The 22,855-nt window shown below is 34.9% G+C and overlaps 1 protein-coding gene across 1 annotated transcript in view; it reads left to right on the forward strand.

Annotated features, from left to right (window-relative positions):
* ADGB (androglobin) overlaps positions 1–22,855 on the forward strand; it is a gene marked incomplete at both ends in the record, with an annotated part of 160,763 nt that overhangs the window by 6,602 nt on the left and 131,306 nt on the right. The window contains 5 exons of the mRNA XM_081295062.1: positions 9,688–9,850; positions 13,524–13,616; positions 16,691–16,762; positions 17,377–17,586; positions 21,389–21,528. Of these exons, the coding sequence (XP_081151188.1) occupies positions 9,688–9,850; positions 13,524–13,616; positions 16,691–16,762; positions 17,377–17,586; positions 21,389–21,528 (678 nt within the window). The remainder of the gene's footprint in view (positions 1–9,687; positions 9,851–13,523; positions 13,617–16,690; positions 16,763–17,376; positions 17,587–21,388; positions 21,529–22,855) is intronic.

The raw sequence follows: 22,855 nt of genomic DNA on the forward strand, positions 1-22,855 counted from the left end.
GAACTGAATTAATACATGGTATATTTTTAAAGTAAATAAATACTTGCAATTTGTTTTGGTTACTGGTGTCAAAATGAATACCATATTTCAAATATTTTATTTTTCTTCCATTCTTCTAATTAATATCAGAATTTTATATATCACTTCAGTTAAGTTCTCAAAAGACTACCAGTGGGCCCTTTCTGCCCCCAACCTCAACCCCCAGTCTCTAGTCTACGATCCTGGCTTCCATCCACAGCCTCCTGGAGAGGGTTCAGGAGCCAGGGTCAACCCAAAGCTGCCACCAGGCTCTTCACCTTCAGTCATTCTACAGCATTTGTATTTGAGTAACACAACTCCAAGAGGACCCCTTTTAGTAGAGGGGGTATTCAAGGGCACCATCTATTGATTCCAAGAATAGAGCACATGTCAGTTTAGTCATTAATAAAATACATGTCATCAAATCCTTGTGGATGTACAAGGGAAGGGAGAGAAAGAAGGAAGGACTGTGGCTATTTTGCTTGATTTTGTCCCAGGCATGAGCCAGAAATGCAGTGAGAGTTTAACTGGATAAGGTTCAGGTCAAGGGTTAAGTCTGTGTACTGCACAAATTGGCAGCAGGACACTTCCGCCTACTACTGTGATGGAAAAGGTGGGTGAATAAATGAGACAAAGTTACATGCTTGTTGTACCTTGGGCCAAGTGCTAGGAAGAATTTAAGACTAATTTACACCACAAGAAATGATGTTATGAGAAAAACAGTTGGATCTGTGTAAAAATAGGTCGGTTTTAGCCTGTGCATGTAGAAGCCTTTGGGTCCTACAGACCTGTTTGTTCCCTTCCTGGATTCCGACTGGAGTCATTAGGAAGGCTGTGTGGTGTATTTGCAAACCATGATAATGTTTGCTGCCGAAGGTGTCAGATCCTGGGAAATGGCAGAAGCTGAAGATCCTAGTGGCCTGCATACTTGACTTGGGGCCAGAGCAGCACAGCAGCCTGTGCCAGGCTCAGACACCCACAAGGGAACACACAGAACTGCAGCTCAATTTCCCCTTTCTGGCTCTTTTCTGCTCCTCTCTGTCCCATTAGCCCCATCTTGTTTTCTTCCTTCCACACCCCAAAGTAAGTCATTCTCAGATGGTCTGACTTAAAATCTCTTTTTACTTCCTTTTGATCATCAAAAACAACTGTTCCTGATTTAATTCAGCTAAATTAACATCTGTGATCCTTGTCATGAAAATAAGCTCCTGTGTAAACCCACTCGGGTGTGTCCTCCTGCTCCAAATCAAATCTGACAAAACCAGAGGCCTCCTCTTCTCTCCCAAAAGGCCACACTCCTGTGTTGCTCCTATTAGAGAAGGTTATCACCAACTTCCAGTCATCCTAACTCAGAGGTCAGTCACCTCTGACCCCTTCCTCTCCTTTCCTGTTACATCCAGCTCTTTTCCTTGTTCTTCTAAATTCTAACCTTGGCTCCCATTTATTTTCTTCCCTGACTTCCTGAAGTTGAGGCCCTTAGTAACTCCAGGTAGAACCACAAAGAAAACATTCAAATCCCCTGGCCTTTACTCAGGTTTGTTCTTATCCAGTTTACTTTATATGCAAATGCTATTAGTAACCTTCTCCTATACCAAAAGGCTGGTAGGATGTTTCTGCTTAAAAAAAAAAATAGATTGAAGGAAGGAAAGAAAGGAGAAGAAGAGAACAGGGAGGTGGATGTAGGGTGGGGAGAGAGAGTGAGAGAGCTTCAGTTTCAGCTCCCTCCTACCCCTGCATCAGCCCAATACTAATATACTACCATTCTTCCACCTTTCCTCCTCTACCCCCCTTCCCATCTCCTCTTCTGTGTCTGCAGTGGCCTTCACACCACCCCAATCCCATCCTATTCCAAAGGTCTTCTTTTCCTGCAGACAACATTGACTTTCCCTGTGGGAGGGAGTGCTAAGAAAGCACTTCGTTTTTAACTTTGTTATAGCACTCTTTAACTTTTGCCCTTGCATTTTGTCTATTTCCTGTATTTGTTTGCACAAATTTTAAATTATTTGAGGATTGAAACAAAAATCTTTTAAATCTCTGTATTCACTCAAGCGCAATGTATTGGGGAAAAATGGATAAATGTTGAATTTTCAAATTGAATATCTACTTAAAGAATTTTGGTGAAAAGGAAGGGAAAAAAGATTTTAAATATTTTTATTTTAAAAACACTTTCCATTTGCAGTTTGTTTCCTTACATATTTGATTTTATGAAGAATGCCCTTAGCTGAGAATGTCCTGAGCTCAAATTAAGTCAATTGTGTAATTCTATTCATATTCAGATTCCTTCAGGCTATTTTGACACAACTTACTTAGGAAGGCATCTGACTGAACATTGCCTAAGTCTACTGCCTCCCACTAGGAATAAAATCATGTTCTTACACTGAACAGCTTGCTCTAAGAAAACAATGGCAAAATTCCAGACCTTCATTTTATTGGAATTTTAATACCCTTACAGCAAGCAGCTTCCATAAAATAATCTAATTAAAGCAGATATATGAATGTGTCTGTGTCTCCATAAAGCAGATTCAGTTGGGCTTTTATTATTATTATTAATGCTTAAAAGTCTCTAATGGCTGTATACATTTGTACCAGCCAATGTTTTCCTTAAAGACAATTTTTCAAGGAACTTTTATTGTGTTTTATAATCTTGTCATTTTGTTGCCTTTGAAAAATATGTGGTTAATGAGTGCTTTTAAGTTTCAAAAATGTTATTTTTAGTATTTTGTTAATAATAGGATTATAAAATATAAAATATATTTTAATAAACTTAATTATTATACATAAAGACAACTTTGATGTTTTTCCAATTCCAAATTATTTTTTTTCCAAAAATAGTGTATATGAAGGAGAGAATATGGAGACAAAATATATCCTGTGTAGTATGACTTGACAATCAAGTATATGACAGAGTGTAGACTTAAATTTAACTACATATTATGAGTCTATGAACAGATAATATTGCTCTTGTGAAGTTATGTTTTGAATTTCCTTAATTCATGCTTTAAAATTCCAGGCTCCTCTTCTTTCCTTCTTCCCCCACCCCCTTACACACATAGGTTGTGACTGGGGTAAAAATCAGTCATGCATGTGGGCCTATTTTTCAACTCTCATATCTATTCCTTTGATCTGTTTGTCTTAATGCCACCATCTTACCATCCCAATTAATGCAATTAATGTAGCTTTACTAATGAGACTACAAACAAATATTATTTAGTCTTTCAATATGTTTCTTTTTTTTTCAAAGTTGTTTTGCCTATTCAGGATTATTTGTGCTTCCATATGATATTTAGAATCAGCTTGTCAAACTCTTTAAGTAAAAACCTGCTAGGATTTTGATTTAGATTATCTTGAAACTCCGTCAATTTGGGGTGCACTAATGTCTTACCAATATTGATTCTATATATTTATATATGTATATATCTATAGATATTCATTAATTTAGGTATCCTTCAATATCTCTCCCCAAAGTTGATATATAATTTTATCTTAATTTTGCTTCATAATTTTAGTTTTTTTAGCTCATCTGTTGTAGATAATTTAAACTCATGCACATAATTCTCTGCCATTGATAATCTTTCAGGATGATCAACTCTTCTAATTGCTGAAATGCAGTTGGTGTACTCTCATAAAAAGGATAGTGTGGCTCTTAAAATATCGAAATAATTTCTTATCAGTTGACAAACTCTCTGAAGAATGCTTCTTTCCTCTGAACTCTGACCCGTCCCTAGGACTTCTAGAACCGAACCACAGTGTGCCTGCTATAGTTAACTTCTGATGACCTGTAGCAGTTTGCTCCAATACAAAAGCAGTCTCTCCTGATTAATGGATGCATTTGCCATGAGCATTTTTTCCTAAGTTTTATGTTAGCCCGTCCTCCTAAGTCTCAACATTGGAAATTTGGACCATTTTCTGTCACCTTGGAAGTGCTACCCCTGGTGCCACACACATTGTGCAGAAGGCTGCCCCCTCTTCACTTTTCTCTATTTCCTCATAGAATTACAGGAAATGGCACCTTGCTTGTTATACCATAATCTACAGGGGCAGCTGTGCCTGTCTTGGTTCAAGTCTAGGAGCTTATGAACCCTCTAGCTACCTGCTCCTTCATGAAGCCTTTTTAATCTTCCAACATTTATAGGGTAACTATAGCTTCTTTTCCAGGACAGATTTGTAGACTTTCAAGCTTGGTTTGCTACTGTCCAAATCCATTTCCTAGTATTTACCTTTGGATTATGATATTTTAGCCCCAAATTAAACAACTTCTTTCTGTGATTAGTCCACCCATATTTCCCAATGATTCTCAGTCATAATCATTTGCTTCCTTTGTGCTTAGCCTCTTTCCTCTGGAAACAGACTCACTCACACTTAGAGTTTATCCTCTGGAATCCAGCATTTTGCCTGGCTATCCAAATTTTTTCCTCCCTCCAAACATGGGCTTATTTTAGAATATCCCACATTGGCCATTTGGAATATACAGATTTTATATTATAAACATTCCTTGCTGATTTTAATAAGATGTTTTTTAAAGTAATATTTCCACCATGTTATTGTATTTATCTTTGAAATCTTTTACCCAACTTGTAATTTTTTAAAATTTATTTTTTAGCTATAGGTGGACACAATACCTTCATTTTATTTTCATGTGGTGTTGAGGATCGAAACCAGTGCCTCACGCATGGTAGGCCAGTGCTCTACCTCTGAGCCACAACCCCAGCCCCCAACTTGTAATTTTAATGAATTGAATAATTTACTGGTAATTGACTATACTGCTAAATGAATAAAGTAGCTGTGGATAGCTGATTTTCAGGGCTGCATGTTTAGATTTTCTAAAGTTTGGCAATTTATTTTTCAATATTATATTCTTTGATTGCTTTATGATTAAAAATTAGCTCATTCTCAGGATTGATGAGACCAGGAATAACGTGCTCTGAATACTTAGAGGCTCCCAAGTATGCCAGAGCACTAGGGCCACTCTGCCAGCAGACTTCAAAGGCATACATACTGTGCCTGTGCCAAATTTCAAAAATGACATGGTCATTTGAAGCCTCCAGTTCATTTGACATTGGGCTGTATTCCCACAGAGTTTGTGTTGTGTGCATAACACTACAGGTGATCTATTGGACTGATTTGACACCTCTAATCAGATCTTTTAAGTATTTTTCTGTGGAAACACCTTTGATGTGTTCCAAGGAAAGCATGCCAGTTAGTGAAAAAGGGAGCCAGAACATTTACTGACACTTAACAGAATGAAAAGAGAAGCAAAATACAACTTTGGTGGAGCCATTACTTCTTTAAAAATTAGATGGTCCTTTCAAATAATAGGTTTTAAGATTTTGAGCTTCCTGAAAGAGGTTATTTCATCATTTTTATTTTTTAGGGATACAAAATCACCAATTTCTTTTCATCTGTAGGTGTATCCCAACCCTCAATAAAATGAAGATTTTATAATGTCTTGAGTTTTCTGTTAATACTATGAAGGACTTATAGTTTTCCTTGTCAGCTATTCTATTCATCTTTACCTCACATATTCTTAGGACTTCTCCTTAACAATGTATATATTCTCAGACTTTCTTTTCCAGTAAGATAGTAGATTGAGTTTTTTTCTTTAGAAAATAATGATACCTAGAGGTGCTTTTATTTTAATAAGAATCTTTAGGATCCAGAAATGAGGAGGGAGTTGAAGATCAAGGAATCTCTCCTGAGCCATTCCTTTATAATATTTTATTTTTACACATGTAGGACACAGTCCTGAGCCCAAATGAAGAAAGGGAGTGCTCCAACCTCAGAGGAAGGCATGGCTTTCAGAGTTTAAATCCCTTTAGAGGACAGTAAACTCCAAAGAAAGAGAAAGTCATGCGTGAGAAATGAACACTTCGACTGGGACTTGCTGGATTGATAGCCGCTTTGTTAGTATTTCTGTAGTCCTGGTGGCCTTAGTCACTGGAATTTCCAAAAGAAGAAAACTCAATATTATATTGAAAGAACATACTCTCAACACAGATGACCTCAGCAGAAGGGTAGAGGAGGAGAGGAAAATTCTAAGAAGGACAAACATATAAAAAATACACAAAAGAAGCTGAAGTCACAGCAAACAAGAAAATCAAGAGTTAGAAAATTGAAGATGATAGGGGTTGGGATTGTGGCTCAGCGGTAAAAGGCTTGCCTAGCATGGGCGGGACCCGGGTTAAAGCCTCAGCACCAAATAAAAATAAAGGCATTATATTGTATGTCCATCTACACCTAAAAGATAAATGTTAAAAAAAGAGTTTTAAAAACTGATCTTTAAAAAAAAATTTAAGATGATAGAAAAATAATCTGTTATATAACAAGCATACATATATAGATACACATATATATGTATGTATATGTGTGTGTGTGTATATATATATGATTTAAGATGATATTGAAATCCCAAGAGCTACGCTCTGCATTAGTCAGTGCTATTAATACTAGCTATAATATCGAACACCTGCCACACCTCAGCAATTTAATGCAACAAGGGTATTTATCAGTCATAACAGATTCTGAAGGAGGATGTACAGTGGTGGTTTGCATTTGCTGAATAGGGTTTGCTGAATAGGCTTCCTGGCTCCCTCGATCTGTGGTGTAACCATTTTCCAAAGTGTCTTCATAGCTTACAGCCAGCATCAAGCAGGGAGAGAGCGACAGAATGTCTGAGAAGCCTGAAGGAGGGATACAGCACATCTCCCCACATCGTATTTGCTAACTCATCATTGCACACATTATCAGCCAAACTGCCAAAGAAACAGAAATAGGAGGAGTGAGCATCTGGGCATCTCTACCTACATAAACCAATTTGAAGCAACTCTAATTAGAAACTGTAAAAGTAAAGAGACAAAAGACATTCCTTCTTTTACTTCATATAAATAGAAACAGATTTCCTGCTTTGTTCAGACACTGTTCTACTTGCTAAAGATACAGGAAATTGACAAAAACTCCAAAGTTCCCTACCACTGTGGAATGCCCAAATCCTGCTCAAGGAGACACACAATAAGCTCATGAATAAAGGATTCGGGAGAGAGCTGTCAGGTGCCATAAAAATGAAGCACTAGGAATAGACGAGAGGAGAGCATTGCTGTAACATCCAGGAAAGTGCTCCCCCCAGCCCTCACCTTCTGGGAGGGAGGATTCAAGTGTCTTGTTGGTAAATTCAACATCTATTTGTTTTTATTTCCCATTTCTTGAATGATCAGCAGCATTTGGATCTGTTGCTTATTCCCTCATTTAAAGAAACAAAAACAACAACAACAAAAAAACCTGCCTCACTTGGTTTTCAGGGCACCACCTTTTGCTATGCTTTACCTTTCTCACCAGGTCAGTTTCTGTTGCTGCTCTAATAAAATACAACAAGCTCAGTGGCTTAAAATCACACATATTTATTGTCTCCATATTCCAAAGGTTAGAAATCCCAAGTGAGCTAGGCTTCAAGGTGTCAGAAGGGTTGCCTTCCTTCCTGGATGCTCAAGAAGAGAGTTTCTTTCTTATCTTTTCCAGCTTCTAGAACACTCTGGCATGCCTTGAACTGTGGCCATCTTTTTTCACCTCCACAACCAGGAATTTTGCTTTGGATCATTCTTCGGGAGTCACTTTCCCCACTGACTTCTTCTGTCTCCTTATTCCACATTTTAGGACCTTTGGGGTGACATTGGGCCCATCCAGATACTCCAGAATAACCTCATCTCAAGATACTTAACTTAGTCACAGCTACAAACTCCCTTTTGCCAAGGTCAAGAATCTTTGGTGTCCTGTCCCGGGGGCAGGGATCATTATTCACTGACTGCTTTTCCCCTCAGTTTTCTTTGTTGTTCCCCCTGATGTTTCTGATATTTAAATGCAGAGTGTCAAGGCAGATACACAGCTATGGAAACAGTTAACATATTGAACTATTTTTCTATTAACTGATAAGTAGTCTTAACATTAACCTTTCCAGTAACTCTAAGCCCCAGACATTTCCACCTCCTGTCCTGGGTCTTGACCACCCCAAGGTCTTTACATCCCTACTCCTTGCCTTCTCTGCAGTCATCACCTGGTCTAGGCCACCATGAGCTCTCACATGTTGTCTCAAAAACCTTCTGAGAAGTCTCCCTTGTCTCAAGAATAATGCTCAAAATTTAATCCTACCATGTTTTCCTCTTACTCAACCCCGCTTTGGCCACCTGTCTTGCTCTTCCCTGTTTCAAATAACATGTACCATCTTCATGTTTCCTGTTGTTCTCTGGAGTCAGGTCCCTTCACTTCTCCTTCCAGTCACCTTCCAGCCATACTGGTCTCCAAATTATTCTTAATAAAAGCCAGCATACTCTTTGCTTCTGGAAGACTCCTCTGTGATATTTATACTTGCTATTTCCTGCACCTAGAACATTCTTCCTATGGATAGCCACTTGACTTGATCCATCACTTACTTTAACTATTAATTCTTACCTTATTATAGAATTATAACTGTTTCAAAGAGCACTTACCATAGTTTTTAGTTTTCTTTCTCCTGTTTTATATTTCCCCTGAGCATTTTTCACTGTTAAAACAATGGTAAATATTTACCTCGATTTATGCTATTTATTTTGTATCTACAACTCACTAGAATGTGAACTTTTTTTATATTGATGGATCGTTATTTTATTCATTTCTTTATATGTGGTGCTGAGAATTGAACTCAGTACCTTGCGCATGCTAGGCAAGAGCTCTACCATTGAGCCACAACCAGCCCCTAGAATTTGAACATTTTAAGGGCAATATCTTTGTTATTTTTTTCAACTGCTTATTCCAAGATCTGAAGCAGCATTCTAGCCTCATGAGCAGTTTGAAAACTTGAGAAATTAAGATTCCTACTTTTGATTTTAAATTAACAATAATGAATGATCAATAAAGGATAATCAATAATAAATGATAAAAGATAATCACCTTGTTAAATAGCCTTGTTTATAAAAAATGAATGTTTTTTAAAATCAAAGCCCCCAAATTTCTAAATATGGAGGCTCAGTTAAACAAAATATGGTATATTATAGAATATACACTAGAATATGCAGTCATTAAATTACTACTTTGATATCCATGTATAGACATGGTTAAACATATAATAATGTACTGATAACATATATTATAAAAGAAAATTCAGAATGATTTTAATTTTGAATAAATATGTGTATCTTCCATGTTGGTCTGAAAGGATAGATAATAGCCATTAATCGTGGTGTTGGGGGGAGAGGGGATATGTTTTTATTTGCCTGATTTGTATTTTGTAGATTTCTTTTAAAATAATAATCATGTAGTACTTTTATAATGGGATAAATCAAAATTATTATGTTTGAACTGATATTTCAGAATTGTTACTATTATGAGTAAAGGATTTTTGGAAGTGTGAATTATATTTAATATCCTTATGTGTTCAGGATAATATAAATACAAAGTTCTATTCATATCTTTTTTTGAGTATCTTGTATTAACAAGCAGGGATTGATTTATAATCAAAATATGCTTCTAAAATAATCTGTCTGGGGTCATTTCAGTTGTAGAATCTAAACATATAGAAGCTGTCTGATTGACAAATGTCTTTAACATATTCTGCTGACAAGATAATTAAAGGTATGTCATGCAATTAGTTCAATATTTTTATCTTGGAAATTTTAATTAAACTAATCCCCGTCCCTTTCTCTTTAGGCTGTACTCTTTTGGCAGCAATGTAGTACCCAGTTCTGGTGAACAAAAGAAGGGGAAATTCCCAATCTGGCCAGAATGGAGTGAAGCTGACATCAATGCAGAAAAGTGGGATGCAGGCAAAAGTGGAAAAGAAAAGGACAAGACAGGGAAAAGCCCTGTGTTCGTAAGTAGGCTTACCAGTGATTAGACAGATCCCCTTTGGGTTTTTAGTTTTGGAATGGAATAAGATCTGTTAACAGGAAAGTGTATTCATTCTTCTTCTCCACAGTCTCCATTCCAAAGAGAAATTGTGTCTTTGTCAACCTGGTCTCCCTTATCACTTTATTCTTCCAAGCCTTAGTCTTGAGCTCAGGTAAATCACTTTGGGGTAAATGGTAGGAATGAGATATGATTGGAGTCCTAATAAAATAAAGGGAAATGAAGAGAGAGAGAGAGAGAGAGAGAGAGAGAGAGAGAGAGAGAGAGAGAGAGAGCGCGCGCGCGCGCAGTCTAGGCAATGGAACTAGAAACCAGGCATCTAGAGAGGGTGGTATAAATAATGAGAATCTGCCGCTCAACTGCTGTTCTCTGAAGATTTTAGGAAAGATGGTTTTAAAGAGATATTATGGTGAGATAAGAATCGAATAAGAACCCAGAATCCCCTCCTAATACCTGGATCTAAACTGTTCGTTGTTTACTTTTAGTCTCATAAGCATGATGAGTTCCTGAGGTTGGGGCTATATGGAGTTTCTCCATTTTCCAACCATATGAATTTAAGTTATTTTGTATATTTAAAAATGTATATTCAGGCTGAGGTTGTTGCTCAGTGGTAGACCGCTTGTCTCACATTCATGAGGCACTGGGTTCAATCCTCAGCACCACATAAATAAATAAAATAAAAATATTGTGCCCATCTACAACTAAAAAAAAAGGTCTAAAAAATTTATATTCAATTACTAAAGATTTCTGTAGGTCTGGGTTATATCTAAAATATGACTTGGTTATTAGGTGAGGCAATTCATTAAAAAAAATCTGTAAAACAAAAAAATTTCAAAACACAAACAAAATTGCCAAAATGGCTAGACTGAACTATCATGTTTTCATTTGCATAGATAATTCTAAAGTGGTCAATATTAACTTTTAAATTTTATACAGAAAAGGTAGAAACACAAACTGCATGATTCATGTCAGTAAATTTTTTTTCACAAAGGATATTTACTAAATGTATCTAATTGCTGGCTCTATTGCACCTGCAGAACAATTTCCAAATTAGCAAATTGTGTGGGTGTGCATTCTTTGTACCATACCTAAAGTCATTGTGGAACTTGCAGAAGCTAAAGGTCTTTGAACCTCTCAGTTCAAATGTAAACTGTTCTATGTATTTTTAGCAGCAGTTCACAACTTATGGGGAGTGTGTGTGTGTGTGTGTGTGTGTGTGTGTGTGTTGGCTGTTGCTTTCAGAATTTACATCATAGAGTATGAAAGTCCTTAGTTGAGCAATCGAGCTCTGGAAAAGAACTTGTGGAAAAGACCTAATGATGAGTCATTCCAGGTTCAGAGAAATAATATGAAGGGGAGAGCAAGCAGTCCCTGAAAACTTTGACATAGGGTATAAAAATTACTTGTGTTCATCAACGGCTTGTGGATCTCTGAAAGGTTGAGTATCTAGTTCTGGGATTTAATAGTGTTATTAAAGCAAGGTCAAGTCTTTTAGAACACTTTTCAGGGTGAAAGCATAAAGAATGGAGCAATAGTAAATATGCTGGAAAGTTGATGTCTGTTTCATTTGGGGGCAGCATATATGAGTCATGGGGCTGAACATCAGACCCCAAAATAGGTACTATGTTGCTTTACCAATTCTGAGAACAGGTATTAACTGGGTCAAATTCATCTTATATTCTACCTGCCCAAAGGAAATAAAATCCTCCTCTATGGAAGAAAGTATCATTTTTGAGGGACTATATTCATTTTTATATCCAGTATATATTATTCAATCAAAAATCACCAAGCATGAAGAAAAAAAGAACCAAGTAGCTGAAAACCAACAAGAAAAATCAGATAATAGAAACTGATCCACAGGTGGCTTTGACTGCCAGATAGAGAGTACTTTAAAATAACTAAGTTAATATTTGTAAGAAAAAAAGAAAACCAATCAAAGCGAGGGAAACCCAGAAGTCTGTAAGTCCTCTGAGAAACCTCAGTTTTTCTAAGACTCTTTGTGTGGGCCCTTTGGCTAGATGTTGAAGTGTCCTGATTTTTCTTCAAATTTGTCCTGCATCTTAAAGTTGGCAATAAGCCAAATGTTCCAGATAAGCATATGTACTTATATTGTCAAGTGAACAGTCAATGCCTTCAAAATTAGTCCATTTCTTAGGTCACACCAGTCTTAGGGTAAAAATAGGATTACTAAGAAAACCACAAAACAGTTCATCTGTCCCTGCGCTTATTAGGTGAAATACAGTTGCCTTTTCTTCCCATGCTGATATTCCTTAAGTGTTTTATTCTTAATTCTAGCACTTTTCATGTTGTTTCTTATAAGAATCCATTTCCCCCAGTACCTTCTGAGCTCTGAGAACTTTTTTTATATAGTAGCTACCTGAAGTATATCTAGCTTACTAGACTGCAAGGATTGGAGAATTGACATATGAATATCTTTCTAGAGATAGGATTAAAATATTAATGAACTAATTGTATCGTTGGATATTTATCCCAGATAAATAGAAGTTTAAGTTCACAAAAATGTGTAATCTGCACAAGAATGTCTATAGAAACTTTACTGGTAGTAGCCAATAAACAGCCCAAATAACCTATGTGATAGACAAATAAATGCCTATGCTGTGACATATTAGTCAGCAACAAACAAGAATACACTGTTAATGCATGCAACATTTCTGATCAATCTGTAGGTCATTGTGATGAGAGGGGGAACAAGCCAATCCAAAAGATTTCATGGTTTATGATTCTGTCTACACAATAGTGGGGCAAACTGTTTTCCATTCCTTAAAGACGAAGCATAGGGTAGAAAGGGGAAAGGTAGGTGTAGCTATATAAGACATAGGAAGGATCTTTGTGGCAATGAAGCTGTTCTAGGACTTGACTGTGTCAAGGTCAACTTCTTGGTTATGATACTATACTACACAATTTTGCAAAGTCTTACTATTGGAGAAATTGGATAATGAGATTTCAAGAACTATTTGTATTATTTCATACAGCTGCACTCTATATAAAGTCATTCTCTCAAAGGAACAAGATTAATTATAATAATTAATAATCAAAAGTCAAGTCAAAGGTTGAAGTTTCATATAATCTTTTTTTAATATTTATTTTTTTTAGGTGTAGTTGGACACAATACCTTTATTTTATTCATATATTGTTATGTGGTGCTGCGGACCAAACCCGGAGTCTTGCAGGTGTGAAGCCAGACCTCTACCACTGAGCTACAACCCCAGCCCTCATATAATCTTATTTATGTTTCCTGCAGCTGACAACTAAGTAAATAGTTTAAGTCCTTCTCAAGTAAAATAAAAATATTTTCAGTGGAAAGTTTGTCCTTATCTGGCTCATTCAAAATAATTTTCCCACCATATCTAATTTATATTCCAGAGCAGTTTGTGCTTGTTTGAGCTGCTGCCTCTACAATCAAACTGCTGCTCAGGGATCAAGGTTCTGTCAATGATATACAGAATTATTAAATCCTCCAAATATTCCACCAACTTGCTCTGAGAATAAACATGCAAATTACTTTATATATCCTTAATTGTTGATCAAATCTATATACTTACTTGTTTTTATCAAGATTGAGTTGTTTGTATTTTAATAAAACCTCATGAAAAAACTTAATTTATATTTTTATATAGCATTTGTTTGAAGACCCTGAAGGAAAGATTGAATTACCACCATCATTGAAAATTTATTCCTGGAAAAGGCCACAAGATTTTATAATGAGTCGGGTAAAAATATTTTTATTTTTATTCTTAAACAAAATATTTATTAACTACAGGAATACAATATCCACATGATAAAAAATGCTATATTTAAACAACTTAGAGGAATTTTTTCCTGTGGCATAGAATAAGAAGAAAAATAATTGGGGGATTTAAATTAGAAATTTAAGTTTATCAATATAGTTTAATATGTTTTTGTGCTGATTTCTAAGAAATTACTTGAGAGACAGGAGTTTTCTACTTCTCTCCAAAATGACAGGTGATTGCTTAAATGTTATGTGAAGTATTCATTCATTTCTGATGCACAGATTTTCTTCTTACTTTTGCTTAGCACAAACTCACATGGCATGGAGGTCTGCTTCCTGTAGTGTTAATTAGCATTAATTTTCCAGCCCAGAAGGCTTGCATTTGGATTCCTCTATTGCAGGGATTCTGTAAGCATTTTCCAAAGGCCACTTCATTTCTGGACTCCGTGTTCACCCACTTGAATCATATTGACTGGGACATCATCTGAGAAACTTTCATTTTAAACAGCACTTAGATACTTTAAAACACACTAGTCTAACTTCTTAATAGCTATGTTAGTTTCAGTGTATTTTGTTTGTTTGTTTCCAGGGGTTTAGTAATCACTAATGCGTTTTTTTCCTTGTAGAATCTCATATCATTTTCATTTAATGCATAGAAAACCAGTAGATAAATTATTCTGTCCTAACCAAATGGTTGTAGTGAAGCTGATTCTGTACATTTTCACAATCTGTTGTATCTCTGTCTCTACACAAAGCCATTTTATTCCTAAAAGTTCTAGCCTCCACTGGCAGTGATACTAATGCAATATCATTTATCTGCAATACTAATTGACAAAACTGGATATATGCAAATTTTAAAAAATTATTAAAACAAGAAAATAAAAAGGCACATCCTAGCTCATCAAAATGTGTTCAATGCTTTGTAAGACATTTTAAATAAAACAAGTAAATATATACAAGGCATGCTTTTAAATTAATGTTAACATTAGATAACACTGACATGAAGAATATAAATTCTGTGATGTCAATATAACACAGTTGATAGTGATATTAATAGTAATTAGCTGAGCTTAGTGATGCATGCCTGTACTCCCAGCGGCTTGGGAGGCTGAGGCAGAAGGATCACAAGTTCAAAGCTAGCCTCATCAAAAAGCCTGTCTCTAAATAAAAACACAGAACAGGGTTGGGGATGTGGCTCAGTGTTTGAGTGCCCCTGAGTTCAATCCCTGGTCCCCCCCCCAAAAATAGTATATTAGTAATAATATTAATAATTATATAGTATATCATATAATTATTATATATTCATGGCTTACTTTTGTGAGAATTTTATAAATTCGAATACTTAGAAAAATTTTGTGAAAGAGCTCTTAGTTCTGAGAGATACATTGGTAATGAAAAAATACACTCATTGTGGATGAAACTTCTGCCACTGTATCACAGTGCTTGCGCCTCTGTATGCCTCTCTACATGGACTCCCTCTGCACGACTCATCTTGATCCATTATGCTGGAATGTGGGCCAGATCAGGGAGAAATGAAAGTCTGGCTAGGTAGGAAATGTTTTAGAATAGTGGCTTTCAAGCCTCATTGTCCTTATCTACAGTGATACCTACCTTTTATCTTTAATATTGATGCTCCTTAAATGTACATATATATAAAGTTGAAACAAAAATTTCACAAGGCAATAACAATCTTCTTATATAAGATATGTTCTATTTTATCCTCTCTCTCCTTCTGCAATCCTGTTCCCCTAAGCTGATTTCATGAATCACTAAATAACTGCAACCCACATTTAAAACAATACAGAACATACCACAGAACTCTCTAAGCAAAAGACAAAATCAAAGGACATGATTGAAGTCAGAAGTTATGTTACTAAGATCTTTAAATCCTGGCTTTAAGGTAACAGGGTTGACAAAGGTCATTCCAACCAAGAGAATTAATTAGTAAGCTGTGAACACAGAGTGACTGATCATAAGTGCTTATTTTTTAGCACTAGAAGTCAGTGATCCAGACCCTCGAGCACTGATCATGTTGAGCACTGTGAAACATCTTAAAGATTTCTCTCACCCCAGTACAGGTGGAGGGAATAGAGACACTGGAATGCCACTGGAGAGACCTTTGCTTAATATCTGTTATCTTTTATGATGTCAGTGCCCATTTTTATTCTGTCGGCAGGTGACTATTTTGTCTAATGCTTCAAAATTTAAGTATCTAATATCTTATCTGTCATCACGTTCACTGCACATTGGTACTTGCTGGAAAGCTTAGGTATTTTAGGAGCATTCCAACATAGTCAAACTACAAAAAACTGTGTTTATAATTTATGATTAGAAGAATCAATCCAGATCTTCAAAATAGATTTAGGTAAATTTTTCTCAAACATAAAAAGAATCATTTTTTGACTTTTTAAAGATGCTAGTTGTATAAGTGATTGAAGATAAAAGATCACATTACCTTCCATAAAAATCTGATTCTATAATCAAGACCATTTGCATTTTAATTTGTAATGTTAACTATATAAGCTTTAATGTGAATTATAACTCATTTAAAATGTTATAAGCAATATTTTCCTATTTTATTGTTTTTTAAGTTACCCCAATTAAACAATGACCATCAAATTTATTTTAAAATGTGATAGAATTTAAAGGTGGACAAGATTTTAAAAAACTTTCAGAGCTAATATTTTTCATGCAAGATGAAGATATTTTTCCAGCTACCAGATGTTAACTAAGCTTCAGGTTTTACTTGAGTGGTTAATTTAAATTTCAAATCACTTTTAAACTCTCTCTGTGTGTATGCATGCTAGGTTTATCTGAATATATAATATATTGTAATATTTTATTTGCATATTAAAATACTCTGTTTTATTAGTGTTACATTGAATTAGTGTCACTTACAGCTCTAAGGATTATCTTAGGGAATAAAGTGCTTACATGTTTTTTCTCTTTTGTTTGAAAGAAATGAGATCAGTTTTGGCCTATTTCATTAGGTTGTGTTTCCTTTGTGTGTGTTTTTTATGGAGTAATATCTATACATATATATTTTTATTTCAGGTTCCAGTAGTTGTGAAAAATGAAATTATGTTTGACTTGTTTTCAGCAAATGAGCATTTGCTCTGCAGCGAGGTATGTAGGGAAGCATTGTCTGAAGTCTCCTTGCAGAAGACCTTTCAGGAAGTCAATTGCAAGTCTACCTTTCCCACCTTTCAGTTTTTCTATAATTGAGAATTGTATTTTTTCAACTTTTTGAAGTATACTTCAAAGTATACTTAGCTATAGCTAACAATTAAAAAATCATATGTCTTTATGGTATACAATTTGATGATTTGATATACATATACAATATAGAACATGCATCAACAAGAAAATTAATATATCCGTCATCCCACATATTGTTGTGTGTGTTGAGAACATGTACAATCTACTATCTTATCTCACTGATTTGTTAAAGCCTTTAGTTCTCTCAGATAAATTCAATCTGTCACTTTCACACACACATAGAGCTGAACAAATGTCAATGTCAAATTGAGGCCTGTTTTATTAGATATTAGTTTGTAATGTAACTGTATTTCCTAAAAAGAGAAGCAAAACCTATGATTTTATTTGGTATGTGAAAAACCAAAATGTGGAATGACTTTTAATATCACTATTTGAAGTAATTTTTTTTACTGTATTTCCCTCTAAATTCAGTATCTATCTTTGAAAAGTAGCCAAATAACACGAATGTTGTTTGTTCCTAGCTGATGAGGTGGATTATCAGTGAAATCTATGCAGTGTGGAAGATATTCAATGGAGGGATTTTGAGCAATTATTTTAAAGGAACTCCAGGGGAACCTCCTCTTCTTCTCTGGAAACCCTGGGAACATATCTATTCCCTATGCAAGGCTGTGAAGGGTCATATGCCTTTGTTCAATAGCTATGGAAAGTATGTTGTGAAACTTTATTGGATGGTAAGTTCAAGTTCATGTGCATTAAAATATATGATGCTTTCATGTTGAAATATAAGGTTGGGAAAAAATATTTAATCCACTTTGGAAATCTCAGTCTGATCCAATCATTTAGCCCATCTCTTTAGGTCTGTCTCAGCTTTATAGGGCTAGGACTGTAGCAGTCAGACTAAATCAGGTGTCTTCCTGGTCTCTCATTAGATGTCTCCCCTTCACTATTCTTCACCTTCTTGATGCTTTCCTACCTTTTTACTTTTTTCTTCTTGGGGATAGATTTTCCTTGCCTGTCTTGTTACAGAATTTCTTCTTCCCCTTTCCTGTGTTCTCCTGAAGTGTTTGCCTTTATGTCTTCATTGGGGTAAAGCAACCTTGCAGGGCCTCTCTTCATGACATTCAAAATTCTGACTTTCACGCCAGAATGTCATTTTTCCATAAAAGCATTCCATTATTTCCAATTTGGATTCTAAGCAAATTACAAAAAGTTCTTTGACATCAGCCAGATAAAAATTGTATTGAGCAGCAGTAGGAACAGGGTCATAAAAGAGAGATCAATTTCCTCTCTTCTTCCACTGTCATTGATAATGATGTGGAGGGCACATAGCATCTTACCAGTTGCTTTCCTAGTGAGCATGAGCATCTTTTGGTTCCCTGAAAGAAGCAATTTAGCCCTTTCCTCTCTATTTGGAAAGAAGACCAATTGCTGTAGGTGGCTTTTCTCTGAACTTCTCTATGCTTTCATTTGTCTCTGATAAATAGGAAAAAAGAGACATTGACACATTTTTTCTCAGTTGCTATCAATATATTCATATGAAAATGGGTTAGCTCTTATTTCTCATTGACACTTATGCTAAATACAATATAGTTGTAGAATTCAGGGATCCTTAAACTGGGGATACAAAAAACTCTCAGCACCTATAGCACTTCTGGTGCTTCATAAACTCCTGCCTCCCATGTCTCACCTCTGACCTCCCAAGTCCCTCTGGTGGAAGAACCTGAATGCTGCTCTTTAAATCAACTCTCAGTGACATTGGTGTTTATTAAATTTGAGGGACAATGTTTTCAAGGTAGGACAAATTATTTTTTTTATCAATTACTATATTTCAAAAAGAAAATGCTATATTAATGTTTAATTATTATGATTATCCATGCTTTTAGTAAAGCAAATTCAAAAACTATTAACATGTTCAAGGCAGGAAAAGAGAGTTCCCTGTAATTCTATCCTACTCAGACAATCAGTCAACAAATCACCTAAGTCCTCCTGAGCTTTCCTCTGTTCTTATAAACTTACATAAATGTATATATGTAATTTATAGCAGTAAGTTCATATAATACTTATTGTTCTGTAAACAATTCTTTTTTCTAGCCATGGGCATTTCTATGCTGATATATTCTGATGTATATTGTTATCAACTCTATGGATATATAAATAAGTAAATGCATTTTGCTACATTAATATAATTGATAGGTCATAACCAGTGTTTTACCAATACAAACAAGGCTCTAAAAGAGCATTTTTATGTATATGTTTTGCCCATTTATATGATTTTTTTTTAAGATTCATACATGTGGATTATTTTGTTAAGAAAATGCAAATTGTTAATTTTGATAAGTATATTCAAGTTACTCTTGTATTTTATTTATAGATTGTGATATGTCTACCACTTTATTATCTGCTTATGACTTTTCTTATTTTTAAATTTGCACTTATGGATTCTTTAGCCATTTTTGAATCCTCCAACACAATTCTTGAATGTTTTTTAGGATTCCTTTTTTAAATTACTTATATAATCATAGTGCTTTCAGCGTATCTCTTTGCACATTGTTTTCCAGTGGTTCCCTAGGAATTAAAAAAATATATATGCATAGCTTATGACATTCAACTAATATTAACATTTTTTATTAGTTGCTCAAGACAATACAATAATCTTGATATATCATACTAATATTAACATTTTACTACATAAATTGGAATGTAGATACTTCACCACAATTTTTGGCCCCTCTACACAGTTCCCTTCTGGTCTAGTTTTCTTAAATGTGTCATTTATATGCATATTTAAATTAAGTCTGCACAATTTAATTTGTTATACTTTAAGGAAGCAATGTGTAATATCAATAGATCAAAAATATTACCATGAAAATAGCTATAGGTTTAGTCAAATCATGCTTAAAAATATGTTAATGCTAAATATCTATTCCTGTGCTTTTTAAAAATAGATTTCTTGAGAGACAATTCACATGCTGTATAATTTATTCATTTAAATGCACTATTCAGTAGTGTTTAATAATAAAAGCATTCTTAACAGAAAAATGTTACCTTTGATCATCTGTGAGCAGGTGTTCTTTGTTTAATTTGTCTAGATTAACATCTCATAGTTGTTTAAGACTTTTCCTTTATAGGAATCCTGACCCCTTTAAAAAATTGTCTTTAAAATTGAAGTGTAGGAAGGGAACACCAATTGCTGCTTTTTTATTGTGGTAAAATAAACATAATGTAAAATTTAATATTCTAATCATTTAAGTGCACCATTCAGCGGCATTAAGTATTTTTATACTGTTGTGCAACCATTACCACTACCTATTTCCAGAAATTGCATCATCCCAAGCAGAAATTCTCTACTCATTATAAATAATGTCCCATTCTTCTCCCCTGTCCTAGCTACTAGCAACCTCTTACTATCTGCATAAATTTGCCTTTTCTAGTTACCTTAAATAGGTGTCAATCACACAGTGTCCTCTTGCATCTTGCTTGTTTCTCTGTGAATTCTTATTGGTCAGTTCATTTGAAATTAGAAGGCAGTTATCATACCCCTGCCTTTGACCCTGGCTAACTCTACATAATTTCTTAAGGATGAATGTAAAAGAGATAGAGCCACTAAATAAAGCAACATGAAATTCAAGATGGTGAGTGTTGTATTTTTTTAAAATGTTTTTTTTTATCATATTGCTCACATGTACCTGAGAAAACCATGCTTTCATGAATCTTTATTCTAGTCTCACTTCATTTTCCATACTTCCAAATGTTGCACTTCTCTTTCTGTCCCACAGTACTTTGAACATATGATATTCTGTGTTGTTGGCATACGTGCACTCCTCACTAGATTTTAAGTAATTAATGGTAGTAGACCATGTGTTATGTGTATTTTGGAAATTATAATGGTTGACACAACTGGGCAAAATATTTTGAGGAATAAGTTCATAATAAAAGCACATAAAACTAAAATTAAAAAAATCTCTAAACGTTCAAAATAATTAATGTTATCATTTTGTTTCATGTTTTTGATTAGAAAGTAATATGCATATAGGCAAATATACACTGATTTCATTAAATGAGATAAGAATTTACTTCATATTAAAATATTAGCTTTTTAAAATTCAGAATAGGTATAACATGGGAATTAAAGTATAAGATCAAGTAGCACATATCAGAATAAGCCATAATTATTAAAGTTATATTTGAGGAATTTACATTATGACAATATAAAGTAAATTAATTATGCCTAAACTAATCCCTGGTTGTATAATGTTTTGGTTTTGCTATTTGAAACATTTTAATTTACTGTACTATGTGCTCACAAGCCCTCATAAATAAGGACAATATTAATATGGATGTGCTATAATTAAATAAATCATAAGCTAAAATGCCCCACCAATGTATTACTAAAAAACAGTATCAGTGTTCAAATGTGAGATGCTGACATAAATTTATACAACAGCAAGTTACAATGTCAGCAGTGTGTGATAATATATGATAAAAATAATATAAATCACTGATAATGTTACATTCTTTCCTTCTTTATTTTAGGGTTGCTGGAGAAAGATAACTGTTGATGACATCATGCCTTTTGATGAAGATAACAATCTATTGCTTCCAGTTTCAACCTGTGAATTTGAACTCTGGCCAATGCTGTTGTCTAAAGCCATCATCAAGCTGGCAAATGTTGAGTATGTAGTGAGAAATTATCCATCATTTATATAAAAACAAAAAGGCACACCAGAGCAACTGAACATCCGTATTGAATTGCTTTAGTTTTTAAAAAGGATTTCCTTCCCAACAGTGTGAACGTTCATGTACAAAAGCTAATATGCCAAAGCCAGTGATTTGAAGTTTTGGGTAGTCAGCTATCACACAAAACTCCCTCAAGAAAAATACTGAAAATTATTTGATTCCAGACTCTCTTACTATAAATGGAAAATACATCGTAAAAAATAGAGTTTCCGTTTAATGGGAGAAAAAGAAACTGTTTTGTAGGGGGAAATATTGGTTCATCTAAATACTGAATAATATATAGTAGGATTTGGTTAAAGTTCTAATTTCTCTACATTCAACAACACCTTACACAACTTGAAAAATCTGGACTTTTCAGAATGATATCAATGTGCTCCTTGGGCTTTGGTAACACTGGTCCCTTTTAAAATGTTCATTATAAGAGCTACTCATATTTGCTTCAGTATGCTTACAATCAGCTCGTGTCTTCTATGCCAATATGACTTGTGTGTCCAATATATCGTGAGGCATGTCTGCTGTAGTCAATAGATAAGCAGTCATTCTCTCTTGGTGCTAGCAACGCAACACACGGTGTAAAAATCAAGAAAATAAAATAAAAAAGAAAAAAAAAGAACATAGGAGCTTGAATTGGTAATGCATGGCGACTTTTTATCACTGCTCAGTGGGAGAATGCTCACACACACTGCACAAGCCTGGATCTCATACCCTACTGCAGCCTGTCATAGCAACTCAGAATTCAATAGAAGACACCCACATGTTTTACAGAACCCTGTCAGCTATTTGCTTGAAGCACAGCCCTCTCCCTTTCAGTAATAAACATAGCAGTGTCAGTCAGAAGCCAGGTCTGCTTTGTGTGGATTTTCTTTTGGCTCAGCTTCCTTTTTGTCTCCTGAGGCTACAAAACAAAAACAGTCCTTCCTGCTGCCACCTCTCCATCTCTCTTTTCTCTTACTAACCCTCAATTTTCTCTTGAGAATTTGTTTTACCCAGCATTCAGCCCTAATTTCAATATTTTTTTAATGATAGATGAAAAACTGAGGATTTTTATTGGTGGAAACTATGTTTACTTGACAATAATCATAAGGATGATGATGTTCCCAATGGTTCTAATTCTCAGACCTCACTTGAAGTTCTGAGAATTGGATCCGCAAGACCAGGAGGCGTAAAATACACAATCTGGGTAACCAGAGTGGCATTTTGTCTTTCTTAAAGCAGTAGTTCAGTAGCATGTAATAGGAATGTGAGTAACAGGGTTATTATTAC

This window comes from Spermophilus citellus (assembly GCF_964194105.1).
Source record: "Spermophilus citellus genome assembly, chromosome: 5".
NCBI lineage: Eukaryota > Metazoa > Chordata > Mammalia > Rodentia > Sciuridae > Spermophilus > Spermophilus citellus.